General features: G+C 41.4%; 1 protein-coding gene across 3 annotated transcripts in view; it reads right to left on the reverse strand.

The window, feature by feature from the left end:
- The window catches only part of LOC118397653 (CUB and sushi domain-containing protein 3-like), a 660396-nt gene that overhangs the window by 235334 nt on the left and 401785 nt on the right, over positions 1–23277 (reverse strand). For all 3 annotated transcript variants that reach the window (XM_052470057.1, XM_052470056.1, XM_052470055.1), the window contains 6 exons: positions 8757–8939; positions 6668–6994; positions 2257–2451; positions 1454–1592; positions 1001–1188; positions 398–586 (listed from right to left, as the gene is read on the reverse strand). In XM_052470057.1, coding sequence (XP_052326017.1) covers positions 398–586; positions 1001–1188; positions 1454–1592; positions 2257–2451; positions 6668–6994; positions 8757–8939 — 1221 coding nt within the window. The remainder of the gene's footprint in view (positions 1–397; positions 587–1000; positions 1189–1453; positions 1593–2256; positions 2452–6667; positions 6995–8756; positions 8940–23277) is intronic.

The raw sequence follows: 23277 nt of genomic DNA on the forward strand, positions 1-23277 counted from the left end.
AAATTGTAACCTGCAGTTTGTGTTTTTTGTTTGTGTTTAATTTGTTGTCCTCAGGGCACCATTGAAAATGAAACCCTGGTCTCAATGGTTTCCCCTGATTAAATAAAGGTTGAACCATTTATATCAATAATAACTCACACACAAACACACCTGGTAACCAGGCAAGTGCAAATCTGCCACAGTCTTGGTCACCATAGCAACAGTCCATACCATGAAAAACAAATAGATACATGCAAACTGTTGAATGCTTCCGCAGTTCGTGACTTTGGCTTTTGTACAGTACCCTGCACCTGAAAATCACTGGATGTGCACACATTAGTTTTGAACCAATTTGAAGTGGTTTAAACTGGTTTGAACTGATTTGAATTGTTTTAAACTGGTTTTAACTGGTCCATACCATCACAGGTGGGCAGTGGATGGCTCCACCAGTGGTTCTTCTCACAGACAAGCGGTTCTTCGTGGCTCAGTCTGTATCCAGGGTCACAGCCGAATGACACGGTTGAACCAATGGTGAAGTCTTGACCATAACGCAATCCGTTGACCGGGAATCCCGGGTCCTGGCAGGAGTAGGTGTCCACCGTCACGCCTAAGGGGAAAATGTTAGATATATTATGAGGTAACAACAAAGCAATTGACTTTCATCAAATATCTCATACAGAGAACACATACAAAGCTGTAACAGTTCAGGAGTAGGTGTAGAATCTTAATTTGATCACCCTGTTGCAGGATAACTTTCCTTCAGTACAGGACATTTTAAACCTGTATTGTATTTGAGGTTTAACTAGGCTTCTACTTTGAAATTTCAGACTTGATTTTCCCTTACAGAATATGTATTAACCACTACAAAAGTGTCCATTAATTATAATCAACATAATAATTAAAGTTTCCTGTTGCTGCAGGATTATTTTCCTGCTGTAGAAAACTGGCTTATATTAAGATCTTACATCTATAAGATCTGACCACAAGACCTGACCAGGAACGACTCGGCTACTAGACTTACTTTCGTAGATGATCTTAAATCCACTGTTGGAACGGCTGTTGTCGGTGGTGAAGAGCATATACAGGTGGTTAGTACTACTGAACAGGAACTGGGGCACCTGGGTACCGTTGAACGAGCCAACCAGAGGAGAGAGCAGGTTGGGCCCATCATGGATCTCCAGGAAGTCATAGCCCAGCTCTGTCTGAAACCTGGACCATTGAGAGAGGGGGAATTATGAAATGCACAAATTTGATTTGCTTGTGATAAAACATATTCAGTAGTACAGTTGCATAAACATTGATTAAGCCTGCACTAAAAATAACTTTGAAAGGAGACTCTTTAAAAATACGCAATAAATTAGTAACACCATTCCATTATAAGTGCCTTGATTGATGTAGAAATCCATTCTGCGTATTCAACAGTTAGAAAGTGCTCATAAAATAGAGTAACTTTATTGATATAATGGACACGCACTTGTCAAAGGTGATCTTGATGGAGCGTCCAGGCTCGGTCTCGATGACCCACTCACAGCTGAGGGAGTCCTTATAGTATCCAGGCCACCCTGGGGACAGGATCACCCCACTGGGAGCAGAGAAGTGGCCACCGCAGGGGGCTATAGAGAAGAATACAAGGGGGGAGAGCGAGCGAAAAAGAGAGAGAGAAAATACATTTTCTTAAGTTTATTGGTGTTGTTGCCTTTTTATATTGACCTGGCACCACTTCCTGTTTTTTTAAAAACAACTTATTTTCTAATCTAGAAAACAGTGGCCTACAGCATACTGTACATGTTACAAGGGCAGCTAAGCAGACATGAGGCTCTTTATTACCCTGCCCATATGAGTGATGTCACCACAGTATTAGGAGCCATGGGGAGCAGGGTGAATGACTGACAGGAAGTCAGATAGAAGGAGACTGACTGCCCTACAGCACACTTGTTCCCTGTCCATCCCTGAGCCTCCCTAGCATCCTTCAACACACAGGTCCACTCCGCTTACACTCACTTAGGCTATTGTCTGTGTTAGGAACAGGGTAATTGACCCCCAAAATTGTGCATGTAAGGACGTGCGCATGTACAGATGTGAGCACGCACGCACACACACACACACACACACACACACACACACACACACACACACACACACACACACACACACACACACACACACACACACACACACACACACACACACACACACACACACACACACACACACACACACACACACACACACACACACACACACACACACACACACACACATACACATGATATTTACCTTCACATTTGGGGATGGGGCCACTCCACATCACCTTGCCATTGTCCAGCTCGCAGGTGATGGTCTTGGCCCCCTGGGTCTTGATGAAGCCGTCCTCACAGATCACTGAGATGGAGCTACCCAGCTGGAAGTTGTCTCCAAAGCGCCTCGCATTTATTGGGATGCCCGGGTCGGGACACTCGTTGTGGCCGAATGCTGAAAACAGATGGGCAAATATGGGCCATTTGTCAGATGTAACCGACGTCACTACGGCTTCGCTTCCTCCACTGTCCCCTTACTGGTCTTGAAACATGGTCCTCTGATCACAAACACGTGGCGGATTGCTTGAAAATGTACAAACCAGTTGCTTCATTGAAAAATACTAAATTCAATGGCGCCGAGGCATAAGCAACTATGGGGCAAAACAGACAGGGTTTGCTTAGATTGTTGACAACATGTAAACTATATTTAGTCTCCAAATGTTTATTGAAATAACTACATAAATACAGTTCTACAATGAGCATGTTTTGTCTCTCAAATACATAGTTACATGCGTTGGCTAGCTAGCTATTAAATTTGGTCATATTAGCATAGATATGACATCAGTCAAAACCCCTCAAAACAAGACATGGTATTAAGAACAAGATAAAACTAGCTGAAACAAGCGTCTAAGACAAAACAAGATATGGTATCAAGAACAAGATAAAACTAGCTGAAACGAGCCACCTACAACAAAACAAGACATGATATAATGAAAAATGTAAAACTAGCTGAAACGAGCACCTACGATTCCCTACATGGCAGCCTCATGTCATTGTTGTTAGCTATCTGGCCATCCAGAATCACAACAACGAACAGCATTCTGGCCCCATCAATGCGCACTCATAATTTTCATGGCGTTGTCAGCCAACCCATCTATAGTCGTGTACATCGATTGTATTTTCATGTGCATGTCTAATATACTGCATTGCACAACTCTGTAAATGGGTGGTTTTCAGACAGTTTTTTAGACAGTTTACTATTTTCTACATTATAGAATGACAGTGAAAACATCAAAACTATGAAATAACAGATAAGGAATAATGTAGTGACCAAAAAAGTGTTAAACAAATCTAAATATATTGTATATTTGAGATTCTTCAAAGTAGCCATCTGTTGCCTTGATGACAAATTTGTACACTTGCACACTTTGCACACTTGTATTCTCTCAACCAGCTTCATGAGATAGTCACCTGGAATGCATTTCAATTAACAGGTATTTTAAAAAATGTATTTAACCAGGTAGGCCAGTTGAGAAGTTCTCATTTACAACTGCAACCTGGCCAAGATAAAGCAAAGCAGTGCGACAAAACAACAACACAGAGTTACACATGGGATAAACAAACGTACAGTCAATAACACAATAGAAACATCTGTATACAGTGTGTGAAAATGAAGTAAGGAGGAAAGGCAATAAATAGGTCAATATTGGCAAAGTAATGCCAATTTATCAATATACACTGGAGTGATAAATGTGCAGATGTGGATGTGCAAGTAGAAAAACAAAAACAAATATGGTGATGAGGTAGGTAGTTGGTTGGATGGGCTATTTACAGATGGGCTGTGGACAGCTGCAGCAATCGGTAAGCTGCTCTGACAGCTAACGCTTAAAGTTAGTGAGGGAGTTATAAGTCTCCAGCTTCAGGGATTTTTGCAATTCGTTCCAGTCATTGGCAGCAGAGATCTAGAAGGAAAGGCGGCGAGAGAGGTGTTGGCTTTGGGAATGACCAGTGAAATATACCTGCTGGAGCGAGTGCTATGGGTGAGCTTTACCTAGCAAAGACTTATAGATGACCTGGAGCCAGTGGGTTTGGCGACGAATATGAAGCGAGGACCAGCCAACGAGAGCTTACAGGTCGCAGTGGTGGGTAGTATACGGGGCTTTGGTGACAAAACAGATGGCACTGTGATAGACTGCATCCAATTTGCTGACTAGAGTGTTGGAGGCTATTTTGTAAATGACATCGCCGAAGTCAAGGATCGGTAGGATAGTCCGTTTTACAAGGGTATGTTTGGCAGCATGAGTGAAGGAGGTTTTGTTGCGAAATAGGAAGTCGATTCTAGATTTAACTATGGATTGGAGATGCTTAATGTGAGTCTGGAAGGAGAGTTTACAGTCTAGCCAGACACCTAGGTATTTGTAGTTGTCCACATATTCTAAGTCAGAACCGTCCAGAGTAGTGATGCTAGTCGGGCATGCGGGTGCGGGCAGCGATTGATTGAACAGCATGCATTTCATTTTATTTGCATTTAAGAACAGTTGGAGGCCACGGAAGGTGAGTTGTATGGCATTGAAGCTCATCTGGAGGTTTGTTAACACAGTGTCCAAAGAAGGGCCAGAAATATACAAAATGGTGTCGTCTACGTAGAGGTGGATCAGAGAATCACCAGCTGCAAGAGCGACATCATTGATGTATACAGAGAAAAGTGTCTGCCCGAGAATTGAACCCTGTGGCACTCCTATAGAGACTGCCAGAGGTCCGGGATTTGACACACTGAACTATCTGAGAAGTAGTTAGTAAACCAGGAGAGGCAGTCATTTGAGAAACCAAGGCTGTTGAGTCTACCGATAAGAATACGGTGATTGACAGAGTAGAAAGCCTTGGCCAGGTCGATGAAGACGGCTGCACAGTACTGTCTTTTATCGATGGTGTTTATTATATAATTTAGGACCTTGAGCGGCTGAGGTGCACCTGTGACGAGCTCGGAAACCAGATTGCATAGCGGAGAAGGTACGATGGGATTCGAAATGGTCGGTGATTTGCTTGTTCACTTTAGAAAGGCAGGGCAGGATGGATATAGGTCTGTAACAGTTTGGGTCTAGAGTGTCTGTTAAAAAATCATTTGTGGAATTGCTTTCCTTCTTTATGTGTTTGAGACAATCAGTTGTGTTGTGACAAGGTAAGGTTGGTATACAGAAGATAGCCCTATTTGGTAAAAGACCAAGTCCATATTATAGCAAGAACAGCTCAAATAAGCAAAAAGAAACGACAGTCCATCATTACTTTAAGACATGAAGGTCAGTCAATCCGGAAAAAGTCAAGAACTTGAAAGTTTATTTAAGTGCAGTCGAAAAAATCACCAAGCGCTTTGATGAAACTGTCTCTCATGGGGACCGCCACAGGAAATGAAAACCCAGAGTTACCTCTGCTGCAGAGGATACGTTCATTAGAGTTAACTGCACCTCAGATTGCAGCTCAAGTGGCTCAAACACGCTAGTAACGGTCCTCTGACTAGATCCTTTTTTTTTTACATACCTCAACTGCTATGCCTTCCTTTGCATGAAGGTCTAATGTGAGGTATACTTCAATAGTGACAATAGAACAGAGTAGACCTAGTCTCAAATTGTCTTAAACATTGATTATAGAGAAAGAGGATGATAAAACATATAGGCAACAAAAAAACTACTACAAAGTTTTTTTTTTTGAGGATGTAACATATCATTCAAAATGGATGACGTAGTACACAATTGTGCACATTTTTTGTGGGACCCGTTGGGCTCGTGAACACTACTTTCAAAACTACTTGCTGAAGTTATACAAAAGCTCTGGAACTTCACTTCATGGCAATATTCGAAGCACTTCACTCCATGAAAACACTCACTTTTTTCTAAAGGGTGTTTATTATTTTCGTTATAGTGCTAGTTACCTCCCAGCTATTTTGTCAGACCTTTATGACGTGTAGAGTGGACTTAAACCCTGGCGCAAGATGTCTCCCAACTAAAACATCCCTTAAACTCTTCTTATCAGAGCCTCACAGCCCAAGTCAGACTGACTGACTGATGGATGCCTTGTGACAGAACGAGCACGCCAGTCGAACATAACGTTTGTCACAACGAATCCACATTTAACAGTGCTCAATCATGTTACTGATAGTGTCCTACCAGAATAACGTGGGATCCGGTGTCAGGCTGTTAGAAAAGCCAGCTCGAACAGTTGTTGCTAAGGATTCATGGCCTCTTTTTTTTCCTGTCTTTTTTTGACAGAAGTGATGAATTGGCGTGACATTTCACTTCTCCTTCAGAAAGAAGCTGTTACCAGGCGGCCATTTGAAAAGGATAACTATGATGGGTGTGAGGGGCAAAGCCGGTTTGGTGGAAATTGATTGAGACCTTATGTGATGACTAAAAAGAACTGACAATGACATGAGCGGTAGGCCAGGGTTGGACAAACATCCAATCAGGACAAGATACAAAGGACTATGGTCATTACAGTAAAGTCACCACAAGGTGCCACAAAATGATAAGCTATACCTGGTAAGAACCAAGGGCCCAACTGTATTTCACCAGGATTGTGACAGTACCTGCTACATGGGTTCAACTGAACTGAGCCCTAATCAACTGACAAAGACAAACAAAGAACAGCACAGAATTCAATGTCAGGGTTAAACCTACTGCTGTATGTGATGTTGAACCCTCGTCCGGCCATGGAGTGGTCGGCCTGGAACTCCAGCCTCAGTATGTTAGTATTACTATCAAGGTGGGAGGGTGACTCTGCCCCCGAGAAGCGTCCCAGGATGGTGGCGTCCAGCAGCTCTCCGTCTTTCACGGTGAGGAAGTCGTAAGGTGCCTCCAGATCAAAGTCATTGAAGGCCAGGTGGATGCGACTGCCGGACTCTGATATGATCAGCCACACGCAGTTCATGTTGTTGCTGTAGCCTTCTGGGTAGTCTGGTGATAGAACCGTGCCCATTGGCGCCGTGAAATTGGACAGGCATGGGACTGTAGAGGAGAGGGAGGGGACAAAGAGAGGAGACTTGGATTATATGATCGGGGGTTGATTGGGTACTAAAAGGAACTGTAGTGTACTGTATTTGGCAGAAATTGTTGAAATATATTTTCGTACATTTCTTTCTTTCTAATTATTTACTGTAGATGGGTATGGGAGAACTGTACAGTACTGTATGTTCCAAGTTATCTTCTATGCAATATGACTGTGCCATGCAGGATGATATTTCTAAGAGATTATTTCACCCTTTGGCAGTTTGATCTCCCACTCTCAATGAAATATGAATGCATTCCAATGCAAATGACACTAACTCCTCTGGTCGGGGGTGTGAAACACCTCTCTCTAGTCCCATAAGCATTCTATATAAGACAGTTCATCAGATAACTGTTAGCATGACCGATTTTGGAGAACAGAGCAGTGAATTAATGATTTGACACATTAGTGAGAGCCTAAAGCAGCGACGGAAGACTGATTAACTAAGTTAAGTGTGTATTTTTTAAAGGCTGATGAACTGATGAGGCGCGATGATGAAGCACGATGAAGCGTGTCCACTTATTAGACTTCCATATCATCTGCATACAACTGCATTTATATCAATACGAACAGAGTGTGAACTTTGAAAATGTATCAGTCACTATATGGAACTGAAATATGTTTCTTACTTCAGAGGATCATGTTCAGGTCGTCATTGTAAATAAGAATTTGTTCTTAATTGACTTACCTAAATAAATAAAGGTGAAACAAAATCAAATGTAAATAATATATCATAGCAGAATGTTTGCCTCTCAAAGCTAGAACTCAATCAACACACTTTTTGTAGCATTTTTTGTAAGTAAGAAGTAGATATGTCTCCATGTTTAGGTTCCCCCTATCACACATGAGAAAGGCAGAATGGTTCTTACTAACAGATGAGCATGATCGTATCCCAAATTGCACCATTTTCCATATATGACATAGAGCCCATAGGGTTCTGGTCAAAATTAGTGCACTATGTAAGGAACAAGGTGTCATTTAGGATGCAGCCCATTACTGTCCACCCATGAAAATGGTTCATAGGTATTTTCTTCTTCGCAACAACATGAAAATATAATATTGACGTTTTTATACACAATTACAAGAAACTGAGTTAGTTTTAGACACATGACAAAATTATTACTGTTTTTTTTACCCCTTTTTTGTGATATCCAATTAGTAGTTACAGTCTTGTTCCAGCACTGGAACTCCCCTATGGACACGGGAGAGGCAAAGGTCGAGAGCCATGCGTCCTCCGAAACATGACCCTGCCCAGCCACACTGCTCACTTAACTCACCCGGCCCGCCACAAGGAGTTGCTAGAACATGATGGGACAAGGAAATTGCCGGCTGGCCAACTCCTCCCCTAACCCAGACGGTGCTGGTCCAATTGTGCACCGCCTCATGGGTCTCCCGGTCACGGCCAGCTGTGACACAGCCATTGAGCGAACCCCTGTCTGTAGTGACACCTATAAGCACTGCGACTGCTGTGCTTATAGGTGTAGACCTAGTCTCAAATTGCCACTCGGGAGGCCCCAATTAGATGTGTTTTAGACCCCAAAAATTTGATGCGTTTTAGACGCCAGAAATTCGATGCGTTTTAGACCCAAGAAATTAGATGTGATTTAGACCCCAGAAATGAGATGTGATTTAGACCCCAGAAATTAGATGTGATTTAGACCCCAGAATTGAGATGTGTTTTAGATCCCAGTAATTGGATGCGTTTTAGATGTTCATACTCACAGATGCACATGGGGATGTTGGCTGACCACTGGTTGTTGTTCTGACAAGATATGGTCCTTTCCCCGATGAGCTCGAACCCAAACTGGCACTCAAAGCGCAGGATGCCCCCATTCAAGAAGCTGTCTCCTTCCCTTATCCCATAGAGGGGCGTACCAGGGTCCCCGCAACTCTCTTTGTCAATCTCTGTGGAAAACAGTGACAAAAACATAGTGCTAGTGAGCATTATGACAGTTGACAATTTATTTTATTTTAGTGAATACCCAAGGGGAAATGTGTCTTGTGTCTTTCTGTCATAAAACAAGCATACCATCCTGCTTTCCAATTCACGTAATGGATCCAATTCATACCATGAGTAGTAACAAAGAGGTTGGAATAATACTCAGGCTACATTCAGAACAAACACTGTATCATACAGGCAGCAATCACAAGGCGTTGGTGCTCGTCATCACACCCATATAGACAGAAAATACTGTTGTCCTCAGAGCTGAATTATACACTTATACAGTCTTATTTTCTATTCTTTGTGTCCATGTCTGAGAATGTGAAAAAAGGAGATGATAGGACAGTTATTTTGTCTGTTTTTTTAAACCCTACCACACTAAGGAAATAGGCATCCACGTGAATCCTCGCTAACACTGTGCCCGTGTCCATCCAGATAAGCATGAGTAAGCACGCAGTGCCTCTATCTCTCCCTGAATGCAGCAGCCTGGGAGGCCACAAAAACACATAGGACTCTATTGAATCTGTATCGCTGAAGCTTTAGACATTTAAAGGTAATTTCCTATTGAGCCGTGTTTACCGTGAATGCAGTCTCCGCTAACGCGGGAACATTGCCTTTAAATGTCAATCACACAGTAACGCTGAATTTCTGCGATATGGATTGAAACAATCCCCTCATCACTCCACCCACACCCCACCCATCCTGGGTCACCACACCCAGGTAACACCCGAGATTGGCCTGGCTGGTTCCCTCAGGGTGTTGGGAGGAGCCGTAATGCATCTGCTAAGACATCTTCCACCACTGCTCAGAGTTGAACCCTGAACCCTGGTGCTCGCTCCGAGAGCATTTTCAAATGGTACGGTAAAGAAAAACTCCTCAAAATGATTATGATCACGTTAGTGGTTCGTGGAGTGGTCGTCGTTTATTTCAGCCTAGGTGTAATGGAAGTCTTTGCAAAGTGTGATATATTGCATTAATTTCAGTCATGACACCGTCTTTATGGGAACCACAATACCTACCGCCCTGACTGCCTGGGCTGGGCTGTTCAATCTGTAGGGAGGGAGGGAGGGCCGGGCCGGTCCTGGGAAGGTTAGAGCATATTTACTGTTCTGTGTTTTACGACATCAGAATAGATAGAGAACAAATTGCTTTAGAGCAGTGCACGTCGCATCTGAATAATGCTTGGCGACAGAATGTTAAACACTCAGGCCATCTTTGTCTGTGGGGAAATGGTCAATTGTTATATCCTACCTGGCATGAGTATTATGTGCTCATAAGCACAATACATACTGTTTGCCCCTAGCCTGGCCTTCTGTGGGGGGGTTTCTACTTCTGCATGCTTCCAGGAACAGCTGGGCAAATTCTAACGATATTGCCAAGCCTCTGTAAGTAATGTAACACACAGCAATAAAGCCAGAATGGGGCATTCATTGTCCATTTCGAGCAATACAAGTACATGTATTTCCAGTCAACAATACAGGCTATCACAGAAGCCCAATTTATAGGAAGTAGCAACCACATTGTACATGCAAAAGGGTGAAGAATAAGTAATCATATGCCTACTCCTCACGTATGCTAATTTTAAATACTACCAGTGAGATTTACCTTTCATAAATCTTGGCTAAGAATTGATCATTAAGCTAGATTCAACCTTCTCTGAGAATTACAGTCCAATTTGAATCGACATTTTGGAAGTTTATTCAAAGGCCCGATGTGGAACTAGAGAAAAGAACATCTCAAAGATGAAAGTCACTAACAGAGATTCAAAGGATGGGAAGGGAGCCACGCTAGTATAAGCCCACATCTATTCTAATGAGGATATGAATCTTTATCTGAGATTTTCAAGGCCTTACAGTAATACGCTTGTACTGTATGAGTACTGTTGAGTAAAACTTGACCAACTTATCAAGGGATATACACTACCATTCAAAAGTTTGGGGTCACTTAAGAAATGCCCTTGTTTTTGAAAGAAAAGCTATTTTTTTGGGCCATTAAAATAACATAAAATTGATCAGAAATACTGTGTAGACATTGTTAATGTTGTAAATGACTATAGTAGCTGGAAACGGCAGATTTTTTTATGGAATATCTACATAGGCGTACAGAGTCCCAATATCAGCAAGCATCAGTCCTGTGTTCCAATGGCACATAGGGTTAGCTCATCCAAGTTTATATAATTTTAAAAGGCTAATTGATCATAGAAAACCCTTTTTAAGTTATGTTAGCACAGCTGAAAACTGTTGTGCTGATTAAAGAAGCAATAAAACTGGCCTTCTTTAGACTAGTTGAGTATCTGGAGCATTTGTGGGTTCGATTACAGGCTCAAAATGGCCTGAAACAAAGACATTTCTTCTGAAGCTCTTAATCTTGTTCTGAGAAATGAAGTCTATTCCATGTGAGAAATTGCCAAGAAACTGAAGATCTCGTACAACGCTGTGTACTTCTCCCTTCACAGAACACAGAACAGCGCAAACTGGCCCTAACCAGAATAGAAAGAGTAGTGGGAGGCCCGGTGCACAACTGAGCAAGAGGACAAGTACATTAGAGTGTCTAGTTTGAGAAACAGACGCCTCACAAGTCCTCAGCTGGCAGCTTCATTAAATAGTACCCGCAAAACACCAATCTCAACATCAACAGTGAAGAGACTCCGGGATACTGGCCTTCTAGGCAGAGCTCCTCTGTGCAGTGTCTGTGTTCTTTTGTCCATCTTAATCTTTTCTTTTTATTGGCCAGTCTGAGAAATGGCTTTTTCTTTGCAACTCAGCATTCCTTATTTCTCTGTATTCACTCTGTATTTCTATCAATTGTAAATTTGTGTGTAGCCTTCAAATGATACTACAGGGCAATGTTTTGCTCATAGCTACAGAAACCATACAGACACCCTACCAACATTTCCTCGGGGTACGCTCATATTCCATAATAATCTTGTCATACTTTTTCAGTCTCATGTAGGAAAAAGCATTTGCGAGAACTGTAGTTAATTACCAGTAGTTAATCTGGTCATTACATTAACCACTAATAGGGTATTTCCTCAATAAATATTGTAAGAGTTGGAAATTGGAGTTGAGGATCATTGATTAGTAATGCCTGACATGTGTCTATAATTTCCTTTCTGTAATGTGAAGTGACCGATATGACGGTTGCTTCTAGAGAATAAAGTCACGTTTTATGACCTCTTCTATGCTGCCTACATCTGGTCTTCATTTTCCTTCTAGTAGTATTTTCTTTCTCTGAACCCTTGTTACAATGGTATTTCTACACTGCCTTAATAAGCATGGCTGCACACACTGAATTCATGTACAGATTCAGCTTCCACAGTGTACAGTATGCAAAAAACGATGGAATTGGCCGACATCAACGTGACCATTATGATTTGAAACTATATGTCACATCAGGAACTTTGTCAAAGATGAAACTGTGATTTGTCCACCAAGGCTCCATAAAAGTACATTAACATCTCATCAATAGAACACGATATGTAATTTGAGCTCATAAGATATATACTCAGTTTATGACCTAATCAGGGTCCCACATCTTCATTCCAGTCATTGCACATGGAGGTTTTAAATCTGTCACAGGGGTCCCAAACCTTCAGCTCTTTTCAGTTGGTGGACACAAATTAATCAGTGTGTGTGTGTGTGTGTGTGTGTCTGTGTGTGTCTGTTTCTATACTCAACTATGCAGTAATCAATATCAATGTAGTACTAAAAATAACAACGTAGAACAAAAACACACAATAAATAAAAATAAAAGGGTCAGTTCAGGGTCAGTTCCAATAGAATATTTACAATGTGCAGGGATACTGGAATGACAGAGGTAGATACTGTATGTATAGGGGTAAGGTGACTACACATCAGGATATATGACAAACAGAATAGCAGCAGTGTATATGACGATTGTATGTGAGTGTGTGTGCATGTTTGTAGAGTTAGTATGAATGTGTATGCATGTTATGTGTATGTGAGCAAATTAAGTGAGTGTGTGTATGTGTTTGTGTTGCTGTGTCAGTGTGCGTGAGTGTGTAGAGTCCTGTAAGTGTGCATAAAAACAGTTAAAAAATCAATAAATGCATGGGTCAATTCAGTCTGTGTAGCCATTTTGTTAGCTATTTAGCAGTCTTATGGCTTGGGGATAGAAGCTGTTCAGGAGTCTGTTGGTGTCAGACTTGATATACCAGTACCGTTTGCCAGTGTGGAAGAAGAAAAAACAGTCCATGTCTTGGGTTGCTGGAGTCTTTAACATTTGTCCGGGCCTTCCTTTCACACCGCCTGATATAGAGGTCCTAGATGGCAGGAAGCTCAGCCTCAGTGATGTATTAGCCTGTGATGGAGGCAACCTAAACAATAATATAGTGAAGCGAAGTTGTAGTAACGCAGACTACTTCTGCCGGTGGTGTCTACCGCAAGCAGGGACGATTGGCGAAGGATGTGTGGGCAAAAGGAAGACAGACTCGCTGCAGAGGTTTTTTCTGTTACATAGTGTCAGATTAGACAGGGGAGATGGTGACTACAGAGGGGAGCAGAGGAGGCATGTCCGACATCATTCTGTTGTTTCCTGGGTACAATCACCACGCGAGTCCGGAGTTAGGACAGCAAGAGGAGGCCAGAGCGAGACGAACGGAACTTACTGGCAAGTAACAGTGAAGTGAATTATCTCAACTCCATAGTAAATCATATTCCACATAGGAACTGAAACATTATAGCTAACACTATTGGAGAGGATTGGATGTTCAAATCAACTCAAACTTTATTTGTCACATGCGCCGAATACAACAACTGTAGACCTTACCGTGAAATGCTTACTTACAAGCCCTTAATCAACACTGCAATTCAAGAAGAGTTAAGAAAATATTTAGAAAATAAACTAAAGTAAAAAATTATAAAAAGTAACACAATAACGAGGCTATTTACAGGGGGTACCGGTACCGATTCAGTGTGCGGGGGTACAGGTTAGAGGTCATTTGTAGATGTAGGTAGGGGTGAAGTGACTATGCATAGATAATAAACAGCGAGTAGCAGCAGTGTACAAAACAAATGGGGGGGGGTCAATGTAATAGTCCGGTGGCCATTTGATTAATTGTTCAGCAGTCTTATGGCTTGGGGGTAGAAGCTGTTGTGGAGACTTTTGGTCCTAGACTTGGCGCTCTGGTACCGCTTGCCGTGCGGTAGCAGAGAAAACAGTCTATGATAATAATATAATAATATATGCCATTTAGCTGACGCTTTTATCCAAAGCGACTTACAGTCATGTGTGCATACATTCTACGTATGGCTTGGGTGACTGGAGTCTCTGATAATTTTATGGGCTTTCCTCTGACACCACCTATTATATAGGTCCTGGATTGCAGGAAGCTTGGCCCCAGTGATGTGCACTACCCTCTGTAGCACCTTACGGTCAGATGCCGAGCACTTGCCGTACCAGGCGGTGATGCAACTGGTCAGGATGCTCTCGATGGTGCAGCTGTAAAATCTTTTGAGGGTCTGGGGACCCATGCCAAATCTTTTCAGTCTCCTGAGAGGAAACAATTTTTGACGTGCCCTTTTCACGACTGTCTTGGTATGTTTGGACCATGATAGTTCATTGGTGATGTGGACACCAAGGAACTTGAAACTCTCGACCAGCTTCACTACAGCCCTGTTGATGTTAATGGGGGCCTGTTCGGCCCGCCTTTTCCTGTAGTCCACAATTTTATATGTTGTCATCTAAGAAGAAAATACTAGTAACAATGAAAGTACTAATGAAGGATAAGACAGTAGCTAAATGCTAGCAACACACCTAAGGGACACTACTAGTTAAAAATTCTAAGGGATATTATTCACTACAAATGGAATTACATTCTGGTTAAAAGACAGACCTTATTAATAGCCATACAGCGATAAAGTGGGCTTGAGGGGACAGTTTATGTTTTGGTGTTCACAAGCTTTTTTCTGTGATAAGTCTACGGTCTAACAACAGTAGGGTTGTTTTTGTGATTAATAATTCATTCCTTTTTATGTGGATTAAGGTCTTTAAGAGGTGATTTTTACTTTCATACAAGGTTATATTTTATGCGTTTAGTTAGGAAATACAGACAGTGAAGCCAGCTTTTTTACATTTTATTATTTTTTTTGGTGTTTTTTCAAGGTTGACGGAACCGGTTTCATGAGGTAAGTCATACACGATTTTGCTTAAATATGAAGTCTTGTTGTCTATTTTCTGTGTTACTTAAAGTAGGCAACAGAGTCAAGGTTCATTCCTATTTGGATGTGAGATATTGATTGTATGCATTTGGTTGTAATTTTGAACTTTTACCAACTCTAAACTTTTACTTCATTCCAAAAACAAAAGAGGATAATTAAAAACAGAAGTCAACAAACCAAGATAATGTGAGAACCCCGAAATCCTGGTTCCCTTGAATTAATGTACTGAGATAATCACACCTTTACATATGCAAATTGGAGTGGGTCTACAGTGTCTGTGATGATAGAGTTGATGTGTGCCATAACCAGGTTCTCAAAGCACTTCATGATTACAGATGTGAGTGCTACAGGGCGGTAGTCATTGTGGCATGAAGCCTTAGAGTTTTTGGGAACAGGAATGATGGTGGTCAGCTAAAAACATGTGGGGATTACAGACTGGAACAATGAGAGGTTGAAAATTACAGTGAATATACCTGCCAGCTGCTCTGCGAATGCTCTGAGACCGCCCCCTGGAATACCATCCGGCCCTGTGGCCTTACAAGGATTGACCTGATTAAAGACCTTACTCACGCCGGCCTTGGAGAAAGAGATCACTCAGTCCTCTGGGTCGGTGGGGGCACTCACGCAAGGCACGGTGTTGTTATTGTCGAAGAGTCTATAAAATACATTGAGTTCATCTGGTTGAAAGGTATCGTTGGGCAGATCATGGCTGGTCTTCCTTTGTAAATCATAATGGACTGTAGCCCCTGCCACATGGGGTGGACATCAGATCCTGTGTAATATGATCTTATCGGCTCAACCATGATATTATGTTTGTTTTTTTTGCATTGTTAGGCAACTTCTTTTGTACATAATTCACTGGAGAAGGAAACTAAGATTTTGCGGAAAAATATCACAGTGCCTTGTGAAGGAAGATCAGGCGACGAGTGGCTAATCTGGCTAATCTGTCTTTGCCTTCCATCCTGCTAGCTAATTTTCAATCGCTGCAAAATAAATGAGATGAACTGAAACGGGACATTACAATCTGTAACATCTTGTTTCACCGAGTCGTGGCTGAATGACGACATTAAGAACATACAGCTGGCAGGTTATACACTCTATTCTGTAGGTTAGAACAACAGCCTCTGGTAAGACACAGGGCGGGGGCCTATGCATATATGTAAACAAGTCTCAAGGTTTTGCTCGCCTGCGGTAGAGTATCTCATGATAAGCTGTAGACCAAACTATCTACCTAGAGAGTTTCATCTGTATTTTTCGTAGCTGTCTACATACCACCACAGACAGATGCTGGCACTAAAACCACACTCAATGAGCTTTATACCACCATAAGCAAACAGGAAAACGCTCATCCAGAGGCGGCACTCCAGGTGTCCAGGGACTTTAATGCAGGGAAACTTAAATCAATTTTACCTCATTTCTATCAGCATGTTAAAAATGTCCAACCAGAGGGAAAACAATTCTAGAGCACCTTTACTCCACACACAGAGATGCGTACAAAGCTCTCCCTCTCCCTCCATTTGGCAAATCTGACCATAATTCTAACCTCCTGATTCCTGCTTACAAGCAAAAATTAAAGCAGGAAGCACCAGTTACTCTGTCTATAAAAAAGTGGTCAGATGAAGCAGATGCTAAACTACAGGACTGTTTTGCTAGCACCAAATCAGCCACTGCCTTTATCAATAAGTGCATCAAGGAAGTTGTTCTCACAGTGACTGCACATACATACCCCAACAAGAAGCCATGGATTACAGGCAACATTTGCACTGAGCTAAAGGGTAGAGCTGCCATTTTCAAGGAGCAGGACTTGAGTTTATAAGAAATCCCGCTATGCCCTCCAACGATTGAATTGTACTACACCGGCTTCGACGCTCGTCAGATGTGGCAGGGCTCGCAAACTATTACAGACTACAAAGGGAAGCATATCTGAGAGCTGCCCAGTGACACGAGCCTACCAGACGAGCTAAATCACTTCTATGGTCGCATCGAGGCAAGTAACACTGAAACAGAGCATCAGCTGTTTCCGGACAACTATGTGATCACGCTCTCTGCAGCCAATGTGAGTAAGACCTTTAAACAGGTCAACATTCACAAGGCCGCTGGGTCAGACGGATTACCAGGACGTGTTCTCCAAGCATGAGCATACCAACTGGCAAGTGTCTTCACTGACATTTTCAACCTCTCCCTGTCTGAGTCTGTAATATCAACATGTTTCAAGCAGACCACCATAGTCCCTGTGCCCAAGGACACTAAAGTAACCTGCCTAACTGACTACCAACCCATAGCACTCATGTCTGTAGCCATGAAATGCTTTGAAAGGCTGGTCATGGTTCACATCAACACCATTATCCCAGAAACCCTAGACCCACTCCAATTTACATACCGCACCAACAGATCCACAGATGATGCAATCTCTATTGCACTCCACACTGCCCTTTCACACCTGGACAAAAGGAACACTTCTACCCCCAAGCCATAAGACTCCTGAACAGCGAATCAAATGTGTACCCAGACTATTTGCATTGCCCCCTCCCCCTTCTACGCTGCTGCTACTCTCTGTTATTATCTATGCATAGTCACATTATCAACTCTACCTACATGTACATATTACCTCAATTACCTCGACACCGTTTCCCCTGAACATTGACTCTGTACCGGTACCCCCTGTATACAGCCCTGCTATTGTTATTTACTGCTGATCTTTAATTATGTTATTCTTATATCTTACTTTTTTGTAGGTATTTCCTTAAAACGGCATTGTTGGTTAAGGGCTTGTAAGTAAGTTATTTTGCTCGTTTGAAGACTGTAGAGGTCGTAAGGGGGACTTCTTGTACTTGTTAATGTCCTGACCCGTAGAGTCAGTGTTTTCTGTGATAGCCCTGTGTCCTTAAGCTTGGTGCCAACCTCTGTATTAATCCAGGGCTTTTGATTGGGGATGCAGTGAACCTTAACTGTGGGGACAACGCCACTGATGCATTTCATAATGAAGCGGGTGACGGATGTGGTTAGCTGGTTGATGTTATCGACGGTGTCTCGGAAAATACTCCAATCAGCTTTCTGATTTTGATGATCATTTCTCAATGGAGCGAGTCAAGAGTACTTCCTGTTTGAGCTTCTGCTTGTTAACAGCAAGCAAGGAGTATGGAGTCATCTGATGTGTGTGTGTCCCAGTATTGTGTGTGTGTGTGTTTGTGCCATTTTACAGTACTCTAAGAACTCCCCAAGTCTTCCAATAATATTGAATCTATCAATGCAGCTATTCTTATCTCATTGTCACTTTATTCAAGCTCATCTAGCACTCATTTAGATGAACAAATAAGCACACACTTCATATTCAAATGATAAATACAGGATCAAGTATTAATCACTCCAACAGGGTGTGTGTATCTCAAATGGCACCCTATTTTCTATCTATTGCACACTATATAGGAAATGGGGTACAATTTGGGACGCATCCACTGTCTTTCTAGAAGTATTCAAATTAAACCTGTGTTATTGTTCATAGTCTTTATTTTTTCTCTGACGTCATGGAATGATTCAATGTGGATTAATCATGATTTATATATTTCTTTCCTCACAGCGTCCTCCGGAAATTACTCATTGCCATCATTACTGAGCTCTACAGGATGACAATGTTTGCCTTAATGGCAATAAAATGAAATTCACTCAGAAATGAGAGGCAGCTTTGCCTTGTTTGCTTCAGTACACCATCATATTCAGGGAAATTAACATCACACCATGTTTTCACAGACTGTAATTCTCCTGGACTATTCCGCTTGTTACTACCTACAACCGGATTCCTTCTTTCTTTGTCCAACCTCCAGCTCAGAATCTTATAGGCCCTATGCATGGAATCTTTAAGAACGTGTGCATGATAAAAACAAAGATAATAACAAGAGAAATATGCTGAACAATTTGTTTCCATTTCTGTGTTGAACCTTCTAACCTCTACTGGGTGAAATCAGGGCGATTCATTGAACAGTATATATTTTTGGGGTAAAGGGGATACATCTTAAACACTTAGCCCTGTTAATTGGATAGGCTTAATTGACAGCAGGACCATGCATCCAAATTAGATCAAATTGTACATTTACTGTATATGACAGGATTTGAAAAATATAAATAACTAGCTATAGGTGTCTTTTATACTGATAACAATTTATTCCCTCACGACGCCAGGACAGCGGAGTCAATCACCACCTTCCGGAGACACCTGAAACCCCACCTCTTTAAGGAATACCTAGGATAGGATAAGTAATCCTTCTCACCCCCCCCCTATTAAGATTTAGATGCACTATTGTAAAGTGACTGTTCCACTGGATGTCATAAGGTGAATGCACCAATTTGTAAGTCGCTCTGCTAAATTACTTAAATGTAAATGTAAATGTAAGTTCAAACAGGTGCCATTAATACAGGTAAAGAGTGGAGGACAGAGGAGCCTCTTAAAGAAGAAGTTACAGGTCTGTGAGAACCAGAAATCTTGCTTGTTTGTAGGTGACCAAATACTTATTTTCCACCATAATTTGCAAATAAATTCATTAAAAATCCTATAATGTGATTTTCTGGATTTTTTTCTCATTTTGTCTGTCATAGTTGAAGTGTACCTATGATGAAAAGTACAGGCCTCTCTCATCTTTTTAAGTGGGTGAACATGCACAATTGGTGGCTGACTAAATACTTTTTTTGCCACACTGTAAGTAAGGACACAATAGCTGAAAAAAAGTAAATGTTGTGTGGGAAGAGTCTGACTTTCGGGAAATGTTATTTATAGACAAGTACTGTACACGGGATATAGGCTACAAAACTCCAAATGCCTTTTTAGACCCAGTCACCATCTCTTCAAAGTAAGTTACTAAATGTAGTCCAGTTTGTAACATTCTTTATGAAATGGGCTTTAAAATGATCTGTAATTCAATGCAGTGAGCTTTGAAATGACTGATTTATTTCCAATTTAAAGTGTTGACAATTACATTTTGATGACGGTAGTATGACAAACTAAAGAAAATATACATTTCATGAAGTTTTTTACATTGTTATGTATACTTTATGAAAATACTAATATTAATGGACCAAAATACCAACAAATTGCAAATGTATAGGTAGATGCAAAAATGTTATTTCAGCCTGTGGTGCCTGGCCTTAAAAATGAAAAGCTGAAATGTCTTGAGTCAAAAAGTATTCAACCCCTTTGTAAAAGGAAAGCCTAAATAAGTTCAGCAGTAAAAATGTGATTAACAAGTCACATATTAAGTTGCATGGACTCACTCAGTGTGCAGTAATAGTGTTTAACATGATTTTTGAATGACTACTTCATCTCTGTACCCCACACATACAATTATCTGTAAGGTCTCTCAGTCGAGAAGTGAATTTCAAACACAGATTCAACCACAAAGAACAGGGAGGTTTTCCAATGCCTCGCAAAGAAAGGCACCTATTGATAGTTGGGTAAAAATAAAAAGAACAGAGACTGAATATCCCTTTGGCCATTGTGAAGTTAATAATTGCACTTTGGATGGTGTATCAATACACCCAGTCACTGCAAATATACAGGCGTCCTTCCTAACTCATTTGCCGGAGAGGAAGGAAACTGCTCAGGGATGTCACCATGAGGCCAAAACAGTTACAGACAATGTTCCCTCAATAACTAACTAACTAGCAAACAACATGAAAAAATGTGCCCAAGTGGCTACATTAAGCTCTCGCTTTGATCTCAAAATAAGTACATCTATTCATTACACTCATGTGGTAAACACAGTCCAGTTCAAAGAGAATGGCACAGATCCATATATGGCAATGGTCTATTTGCATATAGGTCTACTGCAGCTCTGATTGCTTATGCCGCACCAGTCTGCGTAGAGTACAGGGCTCTACACAAAAGCAAGGCTTTCCCCCCTTTATATATTCCATTTGGGACACCGCTCTTATCTCTGAAGGTCTAACTTGACCCTTTTCTCACCCCTTAACCCACATCTCATTACACGCTATAGTACTCTCTGATGTCCGCTCTCTGTTCCGGTCACCAATGGTGTGAAGAACGACCTTCACTGGAGCTTCGCTGGAAATTGTCATATAAAATATGTAATTATGCTTTTCTGATGTTAAATCTGCTCCCATTGTGTAAAATATTTGACAGGAGATAAACTGCCTTGGCAAAGAAAGAGAGGAAAAGAGCACAGGAGACACAGAGATGTAGCCACGGGGAACTGAAATCAAAATGCTGAAACTGGTACCCATCTAAGTGCACATTAGAACGCAGGCAGGTAAATCGACGGGAGTCACAACAGCTCTTTCACAAAGTCATTAACTTTGTTATGCAAAGGGAAGAATCAGTCTAAATTACAGACACACTCTCTGGAATGAGATATGCATAGCTATAGGAGCATATTCTAATCTTAGAAATGTTGCAGAAGTTTTATAACAGAAAATTGTTGGTAAAACACACTGAGTATACAAAACATTAGGAACAAATTCTTAATATTGAGTTGCACCCCCTTTTCCCCTCAGAATAGCCTTAAGTTGTCTGTGCATGGACTCTACAAGGTGTCAAAAGCGTTCCACAGGGATGCTGGCCGATGTTGACTCCAATGCTTCCTACAGTTGTGACAAGTTCACTGGATGTCCTTTGGGTGGTGGACCGTTCTTGATACACATGGGAAACCATTGGGACTGAAAAACTCAGCAGCATTGCATCTTGACACACTCAAACCAGTGCACTTGGCACCTACTACCATATCCTGTTCAAAAGCACTTAAATATTTTGTCTTGTCCATTCACCCTCTGAATGGCACGCAAACAATCCATGTATCAATTGTCTCAAGGCTTAAAAATCATTATTTAATCTGTCTCCTCCACTTCATCTACACTGATTGAAGTGAGTTTAACAAATAACACCAATAAGGGATCATAGCTTTCACCTGGATTCACCTGGTCAGTTTATGTCATGGAAAGAGCAGGTGTTCCTAATGTTTTGTACACTCACTGCATGCTTCATACACTCAGTGTATGTGTTTGATGGAGACAAAATGACCTTAAAAGCCCCATACAGGGTACCCATCACATTACAATATATTTCATTCATATAATAAAGAACATATTTGATTGAAAGGCGAACATCAATGTTTTATAGTGACCATTAAATCTACCTGCTAAACATTGAAATATGATTGGCTTCCTTTACATTCTCTAGGTCTCACACTATGATGACTCCCATTTGGTTCACTATATCCACTAGCCTCTCCCAGGGGGATCTGCCTATTCCCACTATGAGACTGTAATATCATCCATAGCCTGCAGCAATACAAATGACTAATTTCTCCAGAAGTCTTCAGCTGAGATAGCGTGCTGCTAGCACAGACTGACTGCTGACTGTTCAAGAGGTGGAAAAACATGTTAGATCATTGTGGAGAGAACCCAGTGCTGAGAGTTTTCTCTGTTTGTATGTGTGCACATGATCCAACTGCATAAACAGTTGGTGGTTTTGTGTAGCACAATGATTTGAAACTAGTGACCACTCAAACCATATGAGAGAGAGAGAGAGAGAGAGAGAGAGAGAGAGAGAGAGAGAGAGAGAGAGAGAGAGAATGACATGTACAGCCAACACACAAATTCAAATGGCTATTATGTTCTGGAATCTGTAATTAAAGAGCATAATAAATAATGATGACATAAACTCCTGCAACACTCATGTGTATCTAATGGGATACAAAATAATAGTTTAAGCAACTCAAGGACACGCCTGAAAATGCTGACAGCTTGTCGTGGTTAGAATACAGGGAATGCAGGATTCTGAAACACAGCTGATGAAAATGTAGCCCTAATTTCACCTGAGATCTGAATATTATAGACAGACTGATTTGTTTATAAATCACTGGATAACTGTGATTGTGTTGAAATATTCAGCTCATATGATTGGTTGTGGGCAAATGGATTTGTCAAGTGATTTGCCAGAATTTGATAATCTTTTTCTACAATACTCCATTGTTGAAACAATAAGCATCAGAGCAAATTAATGTAAAATGTTACCAAACCTCCTTTTCAACCTTTACATTTCTCTGTCCTGCTTCCTCTGTCAGTGTTTCTGCTGCAATAGGTACAGTGTGAACGGATGTGAGCGGTTAACGTCACC

Source organism: Oncorhynchus keta, chromosome 19 (assembly GCF_023373465.1).
Source record: "Oncorhynchus keta strain PuntledgeMale-10-30-2019 chromosome 19, Oket_V2, whole genome shotgun sequence".
NCBI classification, from domain to species: domain Eukaryota; kingdom Metazoa; phylum Chordata; class Actinopteri; order Salmoniformes; family Salmonidae; genus Oncorhynchus; species Oncorhynchus keta.